At 38.8% G+C, this 12,333-nt stretch overlaps 1 protein-coding gene and 1 long non-coding RNA gene across 3 annotated transcripts; one reads left to right on the forward strand and one right to left on the reverse strand.

Annotated features, from left to right (window-relative positions):
- Positions 1 to 4,811: 4,811 nt before the first annotated feature.
- Positions 4,812 to 5,819, forward strand: LOC124192097. Its single transcript, XR_006873577.1, has 4 exons — positions 4,812 to 4,989; positions 5,095 to 5,140; positions 5,362 to 5,426; positions 5,584 to 5,819. It is a non-coding gene; the product is annotated as an uncharacterized LOC124192097 (long non-coding RNA).
- A 4,908-nt stretch (positions 5,820 to 10,727) lies between these two features.
- LOC124192244 lies at positions 10,728 to 12,241 on the reverse strand. Of its 2 annotated transcripts, none has more exons than XM_046585448.1 (4): positions 12,086 to 12,241; positions 11,480 to 11,592; positions 11,246 to 11,417; positions 10,728 to 11,184 (listed from the first exon to the last, which is right to left on the reverse strand). In XM_046585448.1, exons 2-4 carry the CDS (start codon positions 11,584 to 11,586, stop codon positions 11,002 to 11,004), a joined length of 462 nt encoding a protein of 153 aa, XP_046441404.1. In that variant the 5' UTR covers positions 11,587 to 11,592; positions 12,086 to 12,241; the 3' UTR covers positions 10,728 to 11,001. The 2 variants fall into 2 exon arrangements, with proteins under 2 accessions (XP_046441404.1, XP_046441405.1); XM_046585449.1 differs by lacking the exon at positions 12,086 to 12,241 and adding an exon at positions 11,822 to 11,931.
- Positions 12,242 to 12,333: the final 92 nt, after the last annotated feature.

Raw genomic sequence — 12,333 nt, forward strand, 5'->3', positions numbered from 1 at the left:
GTGGGGATAAAGCAGGACTAATCAGGAAAACAGCCGAAGGTGTACCACTTGGTGCACGGCTGTTTTTCTAATAAGTCCGGCCTTATCCCTCAAAATTCCGGTTATGTAGACCTCTTCTAAATAATAAACAGGCGTTGTTTGAATGGCCGACAATAGTTGGAGGATGGTACTTTTGTGCATCAAATAGGCAGGCCCATCAAAGTAGTACGGATACGTGCTCCATGCTTGGCCACTCATCTAACGCAACCATCTTGTCCCCACCTTTGATTAAAAGAAATCGATTATGTTTAAAAATCTAGGGGAAAACAATTCGCTTTTATCTGTAGACATGCATACTACTTCTCTTGGGCTTGGGCTTGTTTTGCTGGCCAATACTCTCATCCACTTTCTGACTGTAAATGACCATTTTGGCAATATTGCCAAATGGATAAAAGTCTTGAACATAGTATGCTAGTTTGTGTACGTTGACATACATGTCATCTGCGACTTTAAATAGAAATTCGATTTGGGGACAGCGGGGAGCGGGAGTAGATCCAATTGATAATTCCAGGAATCGTCATAGAACTAGGAAACTCTTGAGTATTCGAAATCTGAATGATGTCCTCATATTTTTTGCTTTCTTCTATAATACTGACTTGGGTTGATCTATTTGACGTTAATCCTTAAAAAAATGCAAATTAAATCGTGCAGGTCCAGGCGAGGTCATCCCTGCAACTGCTGTTTCTAATTTCATTAATTCGATTGACATGATTTTTCCATGTCTTGATTGAAAATGTGAGAAACTATTTAAAATTTAAATTGCGAGAATTTTAAGTATAATGTATATGCCATTTACCTCTCTTGTTTGTAATCAAGTTAAGAAGTTTCCCTCTTAATATAAAAATTAATACCTTTATATTGCCAACCGGTTTTGCACTAATATTTTCGCAAAACGAACGAATGCTAACACGAGACAGAGACACACAGCACGAGTCTTGCTTGCTCCCTGCCTGACCCTCCAATCTCAGAGTGAAAGGGTTTGTTCCACAGCGCAATTTTTGTTTATATACAGTGGCACAATTGGATTTCAGTACGAACGTGATGGGCGCCTGCATTATTATACGTAATACAATACTACATAACGATCGCTTGCACGATAGATCCATAACGGACCACACACGATCACCTGAATGAACGCAAACACGCAATTTAAATCACAACGAAATTTTGAGTGAAATTGGATAAATAACCGAATTCAAATCAAACGAGATTCGTCGTCGGATTTCGTGGTGGCGTCATCGGGCGTCATGATGCGCCATATAATCTCAACGATCACCTTACCAGGCGTGGCCGGACGCGGTCGTCTCTCCCGCGATCCTCGTGAGAAAGACTAGCTCAGATATGCCAAAAAACAAATACAATAGTTTTGAAAGCGACTAAAAGAATCACACCATCACGAATGTGTCTCATGGAGAACGTCAAAGCGATGAAGCTGGAAAAAACCATCGTCACGCATCCATAAATAGACCTGCTGATGCTATGAGATTTAATTAAAAAAAAAAAAGATTGATGACAGAAGCCGGCCAATGAACTTGGCACGGATAATTCCGGTTGAATTGATTCCCATCGTGATCTTTTCACAGCGAACGTTGTGCACTATACCCTTTTCTTGTCTAATGTTTTATTTTCATCTTTTCTCTTAGATAAATGAAGAACAAACAAGTCGCGCCTTCGCTTGAAAATGTTGGAATGACATTGCCGAGAGAAAGCAACGTACTTCACGCCGCACGGTTCAATAATAATGGCGAAAATGTTCACTAATATTTTATTGTTATTATCATTCAATGTTGAAATATTTTCGATACATAACAAGGCTGTAGTTATCAAGTGAGCCCTCGACTGGAACCTAACCAAAAATCTGAAATGTAATATATAAAGAAAAACACAAACAATACAAAAATCAACAGTTAAGCACACGATTTTGAACGAGGTGAGCTAAAAGGAATTTTTCAACAGCCTTCTTTAGAAATTGTCGACTCAAATTCTCGGCGTGCTATAGCCAAATGTTTTCCTTATTTCCTCAATCTTCTGGGTGAGGAGGTCTAGCGGCCACGGAAGATGACCGGTTTCTTTGATGGTATCTTGACTTCTTGAGCGCCCAAATAAACACCATTATGGCCACATCTCTCAACAAGAAACAAATTTCAATGGGGCCTCGAACCGCTAAATTACCGCATATTTTTAAACATTTGATGTGAACATTAAGGCCCTATATCAGTTGAGGAAAAGCTGGACTATTTCATTGCACGAATCGTTACCGTTTCTGTATCATTCGACTTCTTATCCCTTTTGTTATACCTCCTAGCTCCAACTCAATTCGTGAGCTGTTGGAGGAGCACACGAAGTCAAGGTACCGTACACCACCGTATACACAAACTGTATGCACAGCAAGGCTCAGAGTGCAATCACCTTTTCCATCCACGCCCCATGCCAACCATAAACCTTAGGAAAAAAGCGGACATGACGACGATGTCAATCAAAAGGCATTTCTCCAACACGACCTTATCCACTATACAGCAGTACCAGCAAAACTGTGTTTCTTTCCTCTTTCATGGTCTCTTCTCTCGAGGTATAAATATTCAACCAGTGCTGGTGTACCTGTACCCACTCTCTTTGGGCGCTGTATTCTTTGACGCATATCGAGATGAAAGATGCAGCCGTGCATGAAAGATGCCAGAGAGGGCCCCGCAGCAGAGATTTTCATTTTTCTCAATTCCAAATTCTCGCTGACTGAACTAGAACCGTTTGCGATGCCATTTCATTTCATTTACACAATTCTCCTTTTGAATAAAAGACAAATTTTAATGCGGAAGAAGAACACCAAGTTTTGTTTGTTTATTTGTCTCTGTGCTTTTATGGGAGGCCGTCACGGCCTGCACCGGTGTAAGAGATAAGGAAAAAAAACGATATTACGTTCACCGTTAGAAGTTGTCACCATATACGAATGTAAAATCTCTTGCACCGCAAGTGAATAACTTAATCATCCATTTACATTTATTGGGAACTTAATCGTCCATTTACATTTGTTGGGAAAATTCCGAACATTTTTTAACGAAGGGAAGTGCAATAGCAGAGTGTGTACGACGCTGAAGAATTATTGCCGAATTATATTGTCTTTTTTTCTCGTGAAACTGATAATAATGGCTAAAAACAGTTTCCCCCAACCAGCAACTATTATCTTATCATTTTCCCTTTTTTATCCCAAAAGAACGGATCGAGGAAGCATGCCGTCACGCTGATTTCCTCTTCTTAGTTGACAGTGTATCTATCTATAACTTTTCCCAAAACATTTGCTGGACCCCGTCGGCCCGTCCTTCGTTCTGAATAGCCATAGCTTCGGTACTTTCGGTCACCAACCATCACTACGACCATCAGCATAGGCTACAACAACATCCGCCAACATAATGGCTTATACCGGCAGCAATAACAGCTGCTGAACAGTACCGCCACGATTTGAAGTATCATCCGAAATCGCATCTGCAATGCCCGAGAATGCAGTTATATCTTTTGATGTGACCGCGCATTCAAGAGAATATTTCAATGGAGAAAAGAAACGGTTTCATCACCTGAAAGCACAACTATTGAGTTGTGAGCACATCAGCAGTTGGATATTTTGAATATCGCTCTGGCTTTTCAATGATTTTAACATTTTTGAATCCGTTAATCCGATACTTTTGAGACTTTGTTTAGTGGGTATCATAATCGTGATGATGATCACTGACGTGCGAAAAATTTATCGTGGGTGGCCGCACATCAGGATTTCAGCAAAAATTGTCCAAGGAACAAATTATGTACGTGTAAAAATATGTACAACAAGAAGAAACACATGTAATGTGAGATAGAGCTGGCGGTCTTTGTGGGACCATTGTCGTCGAACAAAATATCCGTTTGGCGACATTGTAAAAGAATCGCCGCTTAAAAGGAACGTAATGAACTCGATGACCGACACTCTTAGCTACTTCCAGTGTGAAATTGACTTCTAAGAAATTGCTCATTTTGCCTGTGCACCTCATCTCAGTCTGGGCTCTAAGACGAATTCCTCGGCGGTTCAAGACAAGTGAACGTTGTGTGAAATGGCGATGAAAAACTATTTTTTTAAGACTCCTGGAAACTGGAAAGGGAAGCGTGTCTGATTTCGAGACCGAAAAGAAGAGTTGGTTACTTCCCTAGCATAAATATGTTTCGACATGTTTTGTTATATATTTCATTCCGGCCTTGAATTTTTGAATTATGCATTTAACCGAAAAAAATGTTATACATTTACACCCGCACCGTCCATTATTCGACTAGAATGAGAGCGTCGTGCGAAGAACACAAGGTCGTTTTTGTATCAACTATTTCATTATCTCATTCGCGGCCGACAGAAAAGAAAATGTACACAATAGAGACGCTTGACCAGAGACTAGAACGCAGCAGTTCCCTACTGAAAGATTAATAAAATAATAATAATAATAATAAAAAAAACATCCTTCGTTTTTTTATTTAAACGATCTAAAAAAAGAAGATTTTTTTTCTAAATTCTACACAGCTGGACGGTGGACCTACCAGCGAGTTGCGCTTTGCTCAATAGCTTGTTTTGGGCTTCAAAATGGGTTCTGTTCAGGACTTCAGGTTCAGCTATTCAGTCTTTATTTGAAAAGGATTCCTCAATCACAAAATAAGTCAAATATGACTAAATTTATAATGTTGATTTATTATCATGAATGTATTATTTGTAATTCTATTTTCTAAAAACATAAACAGGTAAAAGAAAATCTGTAACTTTAAATGTGTGGCAATGCTGTCCGATTATTCTGCAAATTGTTTTCGAATTCGTTTCTACGTTTCCATTTTCCAGATATGTTAAATATTTCGTTTGCAATAGAAATCGTGAAATGAAAATAATTAAACAATATGTAAAAGTGAGTAAAGCAAGTTCTGTCCTTGGTAGACTTTGGAAAACATCAAGTGGTATGTATATGCTTATCAAGAGTTTACCTAGGTGTAACCATAACAAAAGCTAAATTTTCACCAGAACTGAATCTGTTAATGAGTTATTTTTGCTTGTAATTACAGAAACAATGGAAAGATTTTACAGGCAGTCTCATTTCAAAAGGATCGGGTAAATAATAAAAAAATTTCTTTTCTTGGCAACTGTACACATAGCCTTTATACTCAAAGCTCCAAAACGTGTAACACAAATAACATAAAATGTTCAAATAATATGCCTGATTTACAAAAGAGTCAAGCCTTGAAAAACTACACTCATCTCAAATGATTTTCTTTTTATCATGTGTTTACATCATAAACTAAGTATAATTATATTTTTTTTGTGTTCCTTAGTTTGTAGCAACTGCCAATTGATCCAACAACACTCAGAGAAACTCAACTCCTCCAAAGTTGTGCAAGTACGCTGCAAGTTGATTTTATTTTTGCTTTTTAACGAAAATCTCTCGTTTGAAATTGTTGCGATATTGTTTAATCTTTAATCTTTTTTTTTATTTATATTGTTTAATCTTTAATCTTTTTTTTTATTTATTTATTTTGTTTGTTAATATTATCTAGATCTATAACCTGTTGCAGTGCTAGGCCACGTAAACTCTTTCCGGAGCATACCGAAAAAGAGAAGGACAAAGAGAGCTCTGGGAGGGAGAGTCCAGGCAGTAGTGTGAATAATACAAACATGTCCGAGGATGTGTGGCTGGAGTGTGATGACGAAGTCATTCGTGTACTGCGTATGCGGGAACTCGAGGATCTACTAAGTCGTAAATCACGAACTTCTGCCCTTACGGCTTACACCATACCTGTTGGGAATTTATTGCATCCCAACAGTGATCGACATTATTGCTATTGTTAATTCTGTGTAATTTGTAGGGACCTCAACAGAGGGCCCCAATTTTACCCTCTCTTCCCATTCAATCTATTGTTCCCTACCCTACTCAACCCTAAACCAACTATTGAAATACCAAAATGCTGTATTATACGGCAGTGTGAAATATAAGGACGAACTAGCAACAACAAAGGTGTCATCTCTTATCTCAATCTTGGAAGTTGAACGGTCGACACCGCCAACAAGAGTTCCATTTCCAACATGGTCCTTCGAACCGGAGTTTTCTCCAACCAGTGTTAAGTTAGTTTCGCTCTATCACACTCAAATCTTTCTCTCGTTATCTCCTTTTGCTTAATCATTGCCGCCATTTATCAAAGAAAATTGTGTTTAATTATGGCAGGTCAGTCATTTATTAGAATCTTTTTCTCTCTCTCTGAGTTTAACTTGTTCTCAGGGGTCTAGTAAGCAAATAGATCCCTCTAAACAGTAAATTATTTTTCTTCTCTCTCTTGAATTAAAGCTAAAATATTTCCTCAAAGTTTCTTAAAATTAAAATAGGATTCCTAAATCATTTTTGAAGGGGGATTTCTTTTTTTGTCACGTAAATTATCATCGCCTAAGTTGATTATTCTCTCTTCCCTTTCAACAAATTTTTTTTTTTTGGGGGGATATTGCTTTCCAATATCTAAGATTGGGCAAACTTGGGAACTTCCCTACCTCTTTAACGTGTTCACCTCGTGTGAGCCTTAGGTTAAATTCCCTCTCTATCTCTTGATACGCCTCCCGGCATTGTAAAAACGAATCTCAGCTGATTGGGTTCACTGCCCGTTCTTTAAAAATGGGATAACGCGGGAATCTCTTTCCTTTCAAGAATTTTTTTTTGGGGGGGCTTGCTTCCCTACCTCTTAGATTGGGAAAACGCGGGAACTTCTCTAACCCTTCAATGAGTTCGCCTCGTGTGAGCCCCAGGGTGAAAAGACTTAAATAAATTATCGCTCTCTTTGCTATGGCCTTAGACCATTTCCCGAAAACAAATCTCTCTCATTTTTTGAATTAATTTGCATTGTTTGTTATTCAATCATTTGGGTAAATCTCTCTCTGTCTCAGAAGGCACAACGATCTCTCTAAATACGACAGAAAAATATTCTCTTTTTTGGGGGGCTAGGCCGGTTTCCCCTTTAAACTGGAAAAAACGCGGGAAAATTCTCTACCCTTTCAACGCGTTCGCCTCGTGTGCGCCTTAGGGTGATTAAAACTTGAATTTTTTTTCTCTCTCTCTATTTACAAAGGCCTTCCGCCATTTCGAAACAAATCTCGCGCTCTTACGCTCTTGCATTTTTTGTTTGCTTAAAGGGAAATCTTTCTCTTTTTCTGAGAAGGCACAAAGCGCCCTCTGAGCACAAAATTGGGAATTAGAAACCGCCGTCTTGCGGCAAAAACTCTTTAAATTCTCTTTCCTAAAAATTGTTATTATGCCGTTTGTGGGATTGTAAGGAGCTAGAAAATTACCCTAGCTCCAAAATCATTCAGTTTTTGCAGATATCTTCACATAAAGGAATTCAAAGAAAGTGGAAAAGACAGCAGAATTTAATTCGGCACCACGAATCTCCGAAGACCGAGCAGAACAACAAACAAAAAGGCTAATCAACTTAATCAAAACATTAATTTAAACTAATTATCTTCTTTTCGTACTCTCAGCAGCTCCTTAGGAGCCACCTCCAACTCACAATGGCTCCAAATTACGCAAGAACTTTAATTAAAAAGCATATCACCCGTATCATTAACCTCGTCGAAACGTACAAATCAACAGAAATGACGTTGGAAGCGTTTATCGAAGTCGAAAAATTAGAAAAAAAGCTAGATGGATTCTACAAAACTTATGAGATATTCTCAAAAAGGGTCCAGGCTGAAATGTACAAAGAAGGCGAAGACCAAGAAGAGATCAATGCAGACATCGACACCATGTACCAAACAATGGACGATGTTATTGTCGCCAAAATTCACATCTTAAAGAAAAAACGAAGAGAATGGTTAGACAAACTCGAAAAGGAAGCAGATGACGAAGAATGGGAGAAGGACAGAGAAAGAATGCTCCAAATTCTCCAACATCAGGCAGCAACCCAGGCAGCAAACCAGGCAGCAACCCAAGCACAACTCAATCGGGACATAATCAGTCAGGTGATCGCAGCCATCTCAACAGCCTTTTCAGTGCCCGTCGCTCCAGGAGATGTCAACTTATCACCAACAGCTTCTCAGGAGCCAGCTTCTCAAACAAATCCAGTAATAGAGTCAATTCTCAAAACCCTCTCAACATCTCAATTTGCAGCAGTATTAGTGCCAAACCCAACTCCACTAGAAGTGTCGTCGCTTACGACAACAAGCTGTAGTTTTCAAAACACCCCTTCATACCAGTCAAAAGAAAATATCCAGACGGAAGAAAAAGAGACTGGAACGGCCAGTCTCCCTCACCCACCGAAAAAAGGAGACTCACTCTCGGATTCTCCGGATGGGCCAGACGGATATCCCGACAAAAAAAGGTTTGAAAGGAACGAAATAAAAGAAAATAATTCCTTTGTTTCAAAGTTAGAAAACTCAGCAAATCTGGAAGGAGCAGAAAAAATCCCATCATCGAACGCGAAAAGTTGCTACAGCGACCAAAACGTCAAATCAGCCCAGTCAAAAGAAGTCCCGATGGAAAAGGAGCCTGGAACAGCCAGTCTCCAACAACGACCAAAAAAAGGGCTATCAATCTCAGATATTCCGGTCAAATCCAGTGGAAACAAAGACGAAAAAAGGTTTGAAGACGAGCTGAAAGCAACTAACCTCAAATTTGCAAACTTAGATGGTGTAGATGCAGTGGAGTCCAAAAATCTCTTGAGCTCCTCTAGCAACGAAAAAACTGCTTGCACACTCATTATTCAAGAAGCTCCAGCTACTCCGGCAGAAGCTCCTCGTCCTCTCATTATTCTAGAAGCTCCAGCTACTCCGGCAGAAGCTCCTGGTACTCTCAATCTTCAAAAAGCTCCAGCCAATCCGGCAGAAGCTCCTCACTCTCTTAGTCATCAAGAAACTCCTACTTATCAAGCAGAAGTTCCTGACACATTCAATTGTCTAAAAACTAAAGATTCAATTATTAGGATTCCGCCAGCCGGCTCCAAAGAAAAGGATATTCCTACCTTTCTTTTTTTCCCCTCGGGAAGGCCAGCTGCATCGCTGGAAACACTTAACTCTTTTCCGAGTCAACTTAAACAAACCAACTTCTCTTCTTCTGGAAATTTATCATCGTCGCCAGAAATCCAGGAAGCTTCGAAAGAAAATCCTCAAGAAGCCGCTGCATTTGTCAATTCAACAAACGTAGAAAGCAACCAAGAAATCATTCCGAAGTTCAGATCGCCGTGCAGTCAAGCAGCAATTCTTCCGGAATTGGCCAATCAACAAAACTCAATGAAACGGAAGCGCTTGGAGCCAGTAAAACCAGCTCCTAAACGCATCTCAAGGTTACCAAGTATAGAAGAACATCTCATCAACCAGTTGCTGTTCTCTTATTCGTTAACCCAGGTACCAAACAAAATCGTTTCACATCTACTAAAAAATATTCTTGTGTTAAAGGACATTGAAGAAGATTCCAACACACACCAATCGGTATGGGATCCTGGTGGCAAACTTCCAAAGAGTCAGCCAACTCTCAATCGGAATCAAATGGAATGGACAATTAACTGAATCCGTAGCCAGTCAACGAAACAGCTCCTCTTAATCCAGGCCATCCATCTTCAACCGCATTTTCAGATCTCCAATCCAACGGATATCAAGTCGATCAGGATGTCGAGCCAATTGAACGGGCTCTACTGGGGAGTGTGTTGGGAATTTATTGCATCCCAACAGTGATCGACATTATTGCTATTGTTAATTCTGTGTAATTTGTAGGGACCTCAACAGAGGGCCCCAATTTTACCCTCTCTTCCCATTCAATCTATTGTTCCCTACCCTACTCAACCCTAAACCAACTATTGAAATACCAAAATGCTGTATTATACGGCAGTGTGAAATATAAGGACGAACTAGCAACAACAAAGGTGTCATCTCTTATCTCAATCTTGGAAGTTGAACGGTCGACACCGCCAACAAGAGTTCCATTTCCAACAATACCTTTTGTTTTATGTTCAGGTAAAACTAAATATTTTAATAATAAAAACACAAGTGATCCGATTGATAGACCATCTTTGTACAATATTTCAGATAAACCAATCTGGAGCTAATGTGAAGTAGTCCCTGAACAAAGTGTTATGAGCCAGTTGAAAATTCATTTATTGCTTGCACATTTCTTTATATTAGTTGTTTTGCTATGATTTTTCCACCTTGCTTTAAATTATCTGATCAAGTGGTGTAATAAATTGTATTAAAACATTCATTTAATCACACGAGGACACTTTTTTTTTAATGGATAACTTAGCAAAAATACTTCTTCAATCCAGTACAACAGTTGTTTATATGGCTATTGATTGCAAAGGTTTAACGGGTGTGGGACTGTGGGTATGCCACAAAATGATGTAGCAGAAATGGGTTGCTGGTCGTGACGTTTCTCTCGATGGAAATTAAAAGGTATTTTTTGTTGATATCCAAGTGTTATCGAATTTAAAATGTTGGTTAGCATTATGAACTGAGCGGAAAATGATAAAAGACTATGCCGTCTAGCGTAAAAGAAAGAAACGTTTGACAGTAACATGGTAAGAATGAAAACAAAACAATATCCGCTCGTTAACACTTGACACTCAATTGAAAGAACTAACAAAAAAAGGCAAGTAACTTTGATAATCACTTGGCTTAATATTCTCCCTTCCAAATTTGGGAAAATTGATGGACGAATCAGATTGATGAAAAGTTATTTTTTGAACGGAATCATTTTATTTAAACTGTGAGAGCGACTAAATACATTCAACATATATACTAGTCCATCCCCTCTTTTTAAAAAATTAAACACATAAAACCTTCAAAGAATTTCTTGGTTACCCATTTCTAGATTATGAATGAACGGACGTTCAACACCAATTTGACGAGCACTAACTTAGTATTGATAGGCACTTCACGAAGTTTGTAAGTTGGTGAAACATTTTACACTTCAATGAAACAGTTTCAGAGGTACATTTTCAGCCGGTTTAGTCTTGTCCGAGGATATTTTGACCATCGTGGTCAGAGCAGGCGACACTTGTTTGATCTTCATCTGTACTAATCGATTCAAATTCACCGTCAGAACTTTCTTTAACTTTATCCGCCTGATCCTGAGCACGACGATTCTCCATAACTGTGCGATAAGATTTAAGTTCGGCTGCATTCAATGTCTAAATACAAAATTCGATTAGTTAAAAATCAACATATAAAAAAGTGGACACTTGAATTTACCCTGATGAATTTTTCAAATTCATAAGCATAGTCTTGATGCTTCTTTTTATGTTCATCAATGCACTTCTTTTTTTGTTTCTTTGGCACCTTTCCCCAAAGAACATCAATTTCAGCAGGAGTAAGATTACCCAATTCGGAATGATGCGTCATAACGTAATAAGCAGCAGCACTCCTAGTAATGAAAAATAATTCAATGGTGCCGTCACTCTACAGTACAACAGAAGTTTTATTTACGCTGGTGGTTTAAGTGGTTCAGTCATCTTCTCTGCTTTGAACAACGATTGATGAGCCAACGATATATTCGCAGGGACATCAACATCTGGGTGTTCGAATTCTTCCATCTCCTCCTACAGAAAATAATGTTCAATCCTGATTATTTTAGTTCTAGACGTATTTGGTTTTCTTTCGTTTGCCATTCTAACATATCTGAAATGTAAAAAAAAATCGTTGAGCCAACACTCATACTTGGATAACAGGGTGGCCGTTTTTAATGAGCGAAGTCGATCGATAAAGCAATTTTTTATCATTCAAAAGCATTTGCATAATTTCAATGAAAAACTAAAGGGCTAAACTTAACTTTAAAGTCACTATTGGTACTACAAAACCATTACTGCGAATGTTAAAACATGCACGGTCATTGGCGAGAGACTCTCATACGAGGCCGAGAGATGAGAAGATGAGACATGAGAGTTGAGCCCGGAGACCCACCATGTTTACATTGAAACCTCGCTTGACGCTTCAGCCACTTATTCCAAAAATTCGAATGGCCATGCCACTTACAATATAACATCATAACATAGTTAATGATTTGAGAGGAAACAAAAGATTAGATTAGATTACCGAAATTGAAGAGCCAAATAACGTGTGACTGGCGTGAGACGTTAACTCTGACGAGAATGCACAGACAGGCACAGTGAATGTAGAAACTAAAAGTCTAAAAGCCTGAAAGGGACGCTATCTCCTCTCGAACTCGCTCCTCTTTTTTGTACGCTTGAAACAAGTATGACTTTACTGCCACCTAGCGGCCATACTGTAAATCATATGAATTTCAGGATTTAATGTGTTCATTTGAATTTGAATCGTAACGT

Source organism: Daphnia pulex, chromosome 4 (genome assembly GCF_021134715.1).
Source record: "Daphnia pulex isolate KAP4 chromosome 4, ASM2113471v1".
NCBI lineage: Eukaryota > Metazoa > Arthropoda > Branchiopoda > Diplostraca > Daphniidae > Daphnia > Daphnia pulex.

Coding starts and splice junctions, on each gene's coding strand:
- LOC124192244 (XM_046585448.1), bottom strand. CDS start 11,586: ATGGAAGAATTCGAACACCCAGATGTTGATGTCCCTGCGAATATATCG. Junction 11,418..11,479: donor GAACCACTTAAACCACCAGC/GTAAATAAAACT, acceptor TTTCATTACTAG/GAGTGCTGCTGCTTATTACG. Junction 11,185..11,245: donor AATTTGAAAAATTCATCAGG/GTAAATTCAAGT, acceptor TTTTGTATTTAG/ACATTGAATGCAGCCGAACT.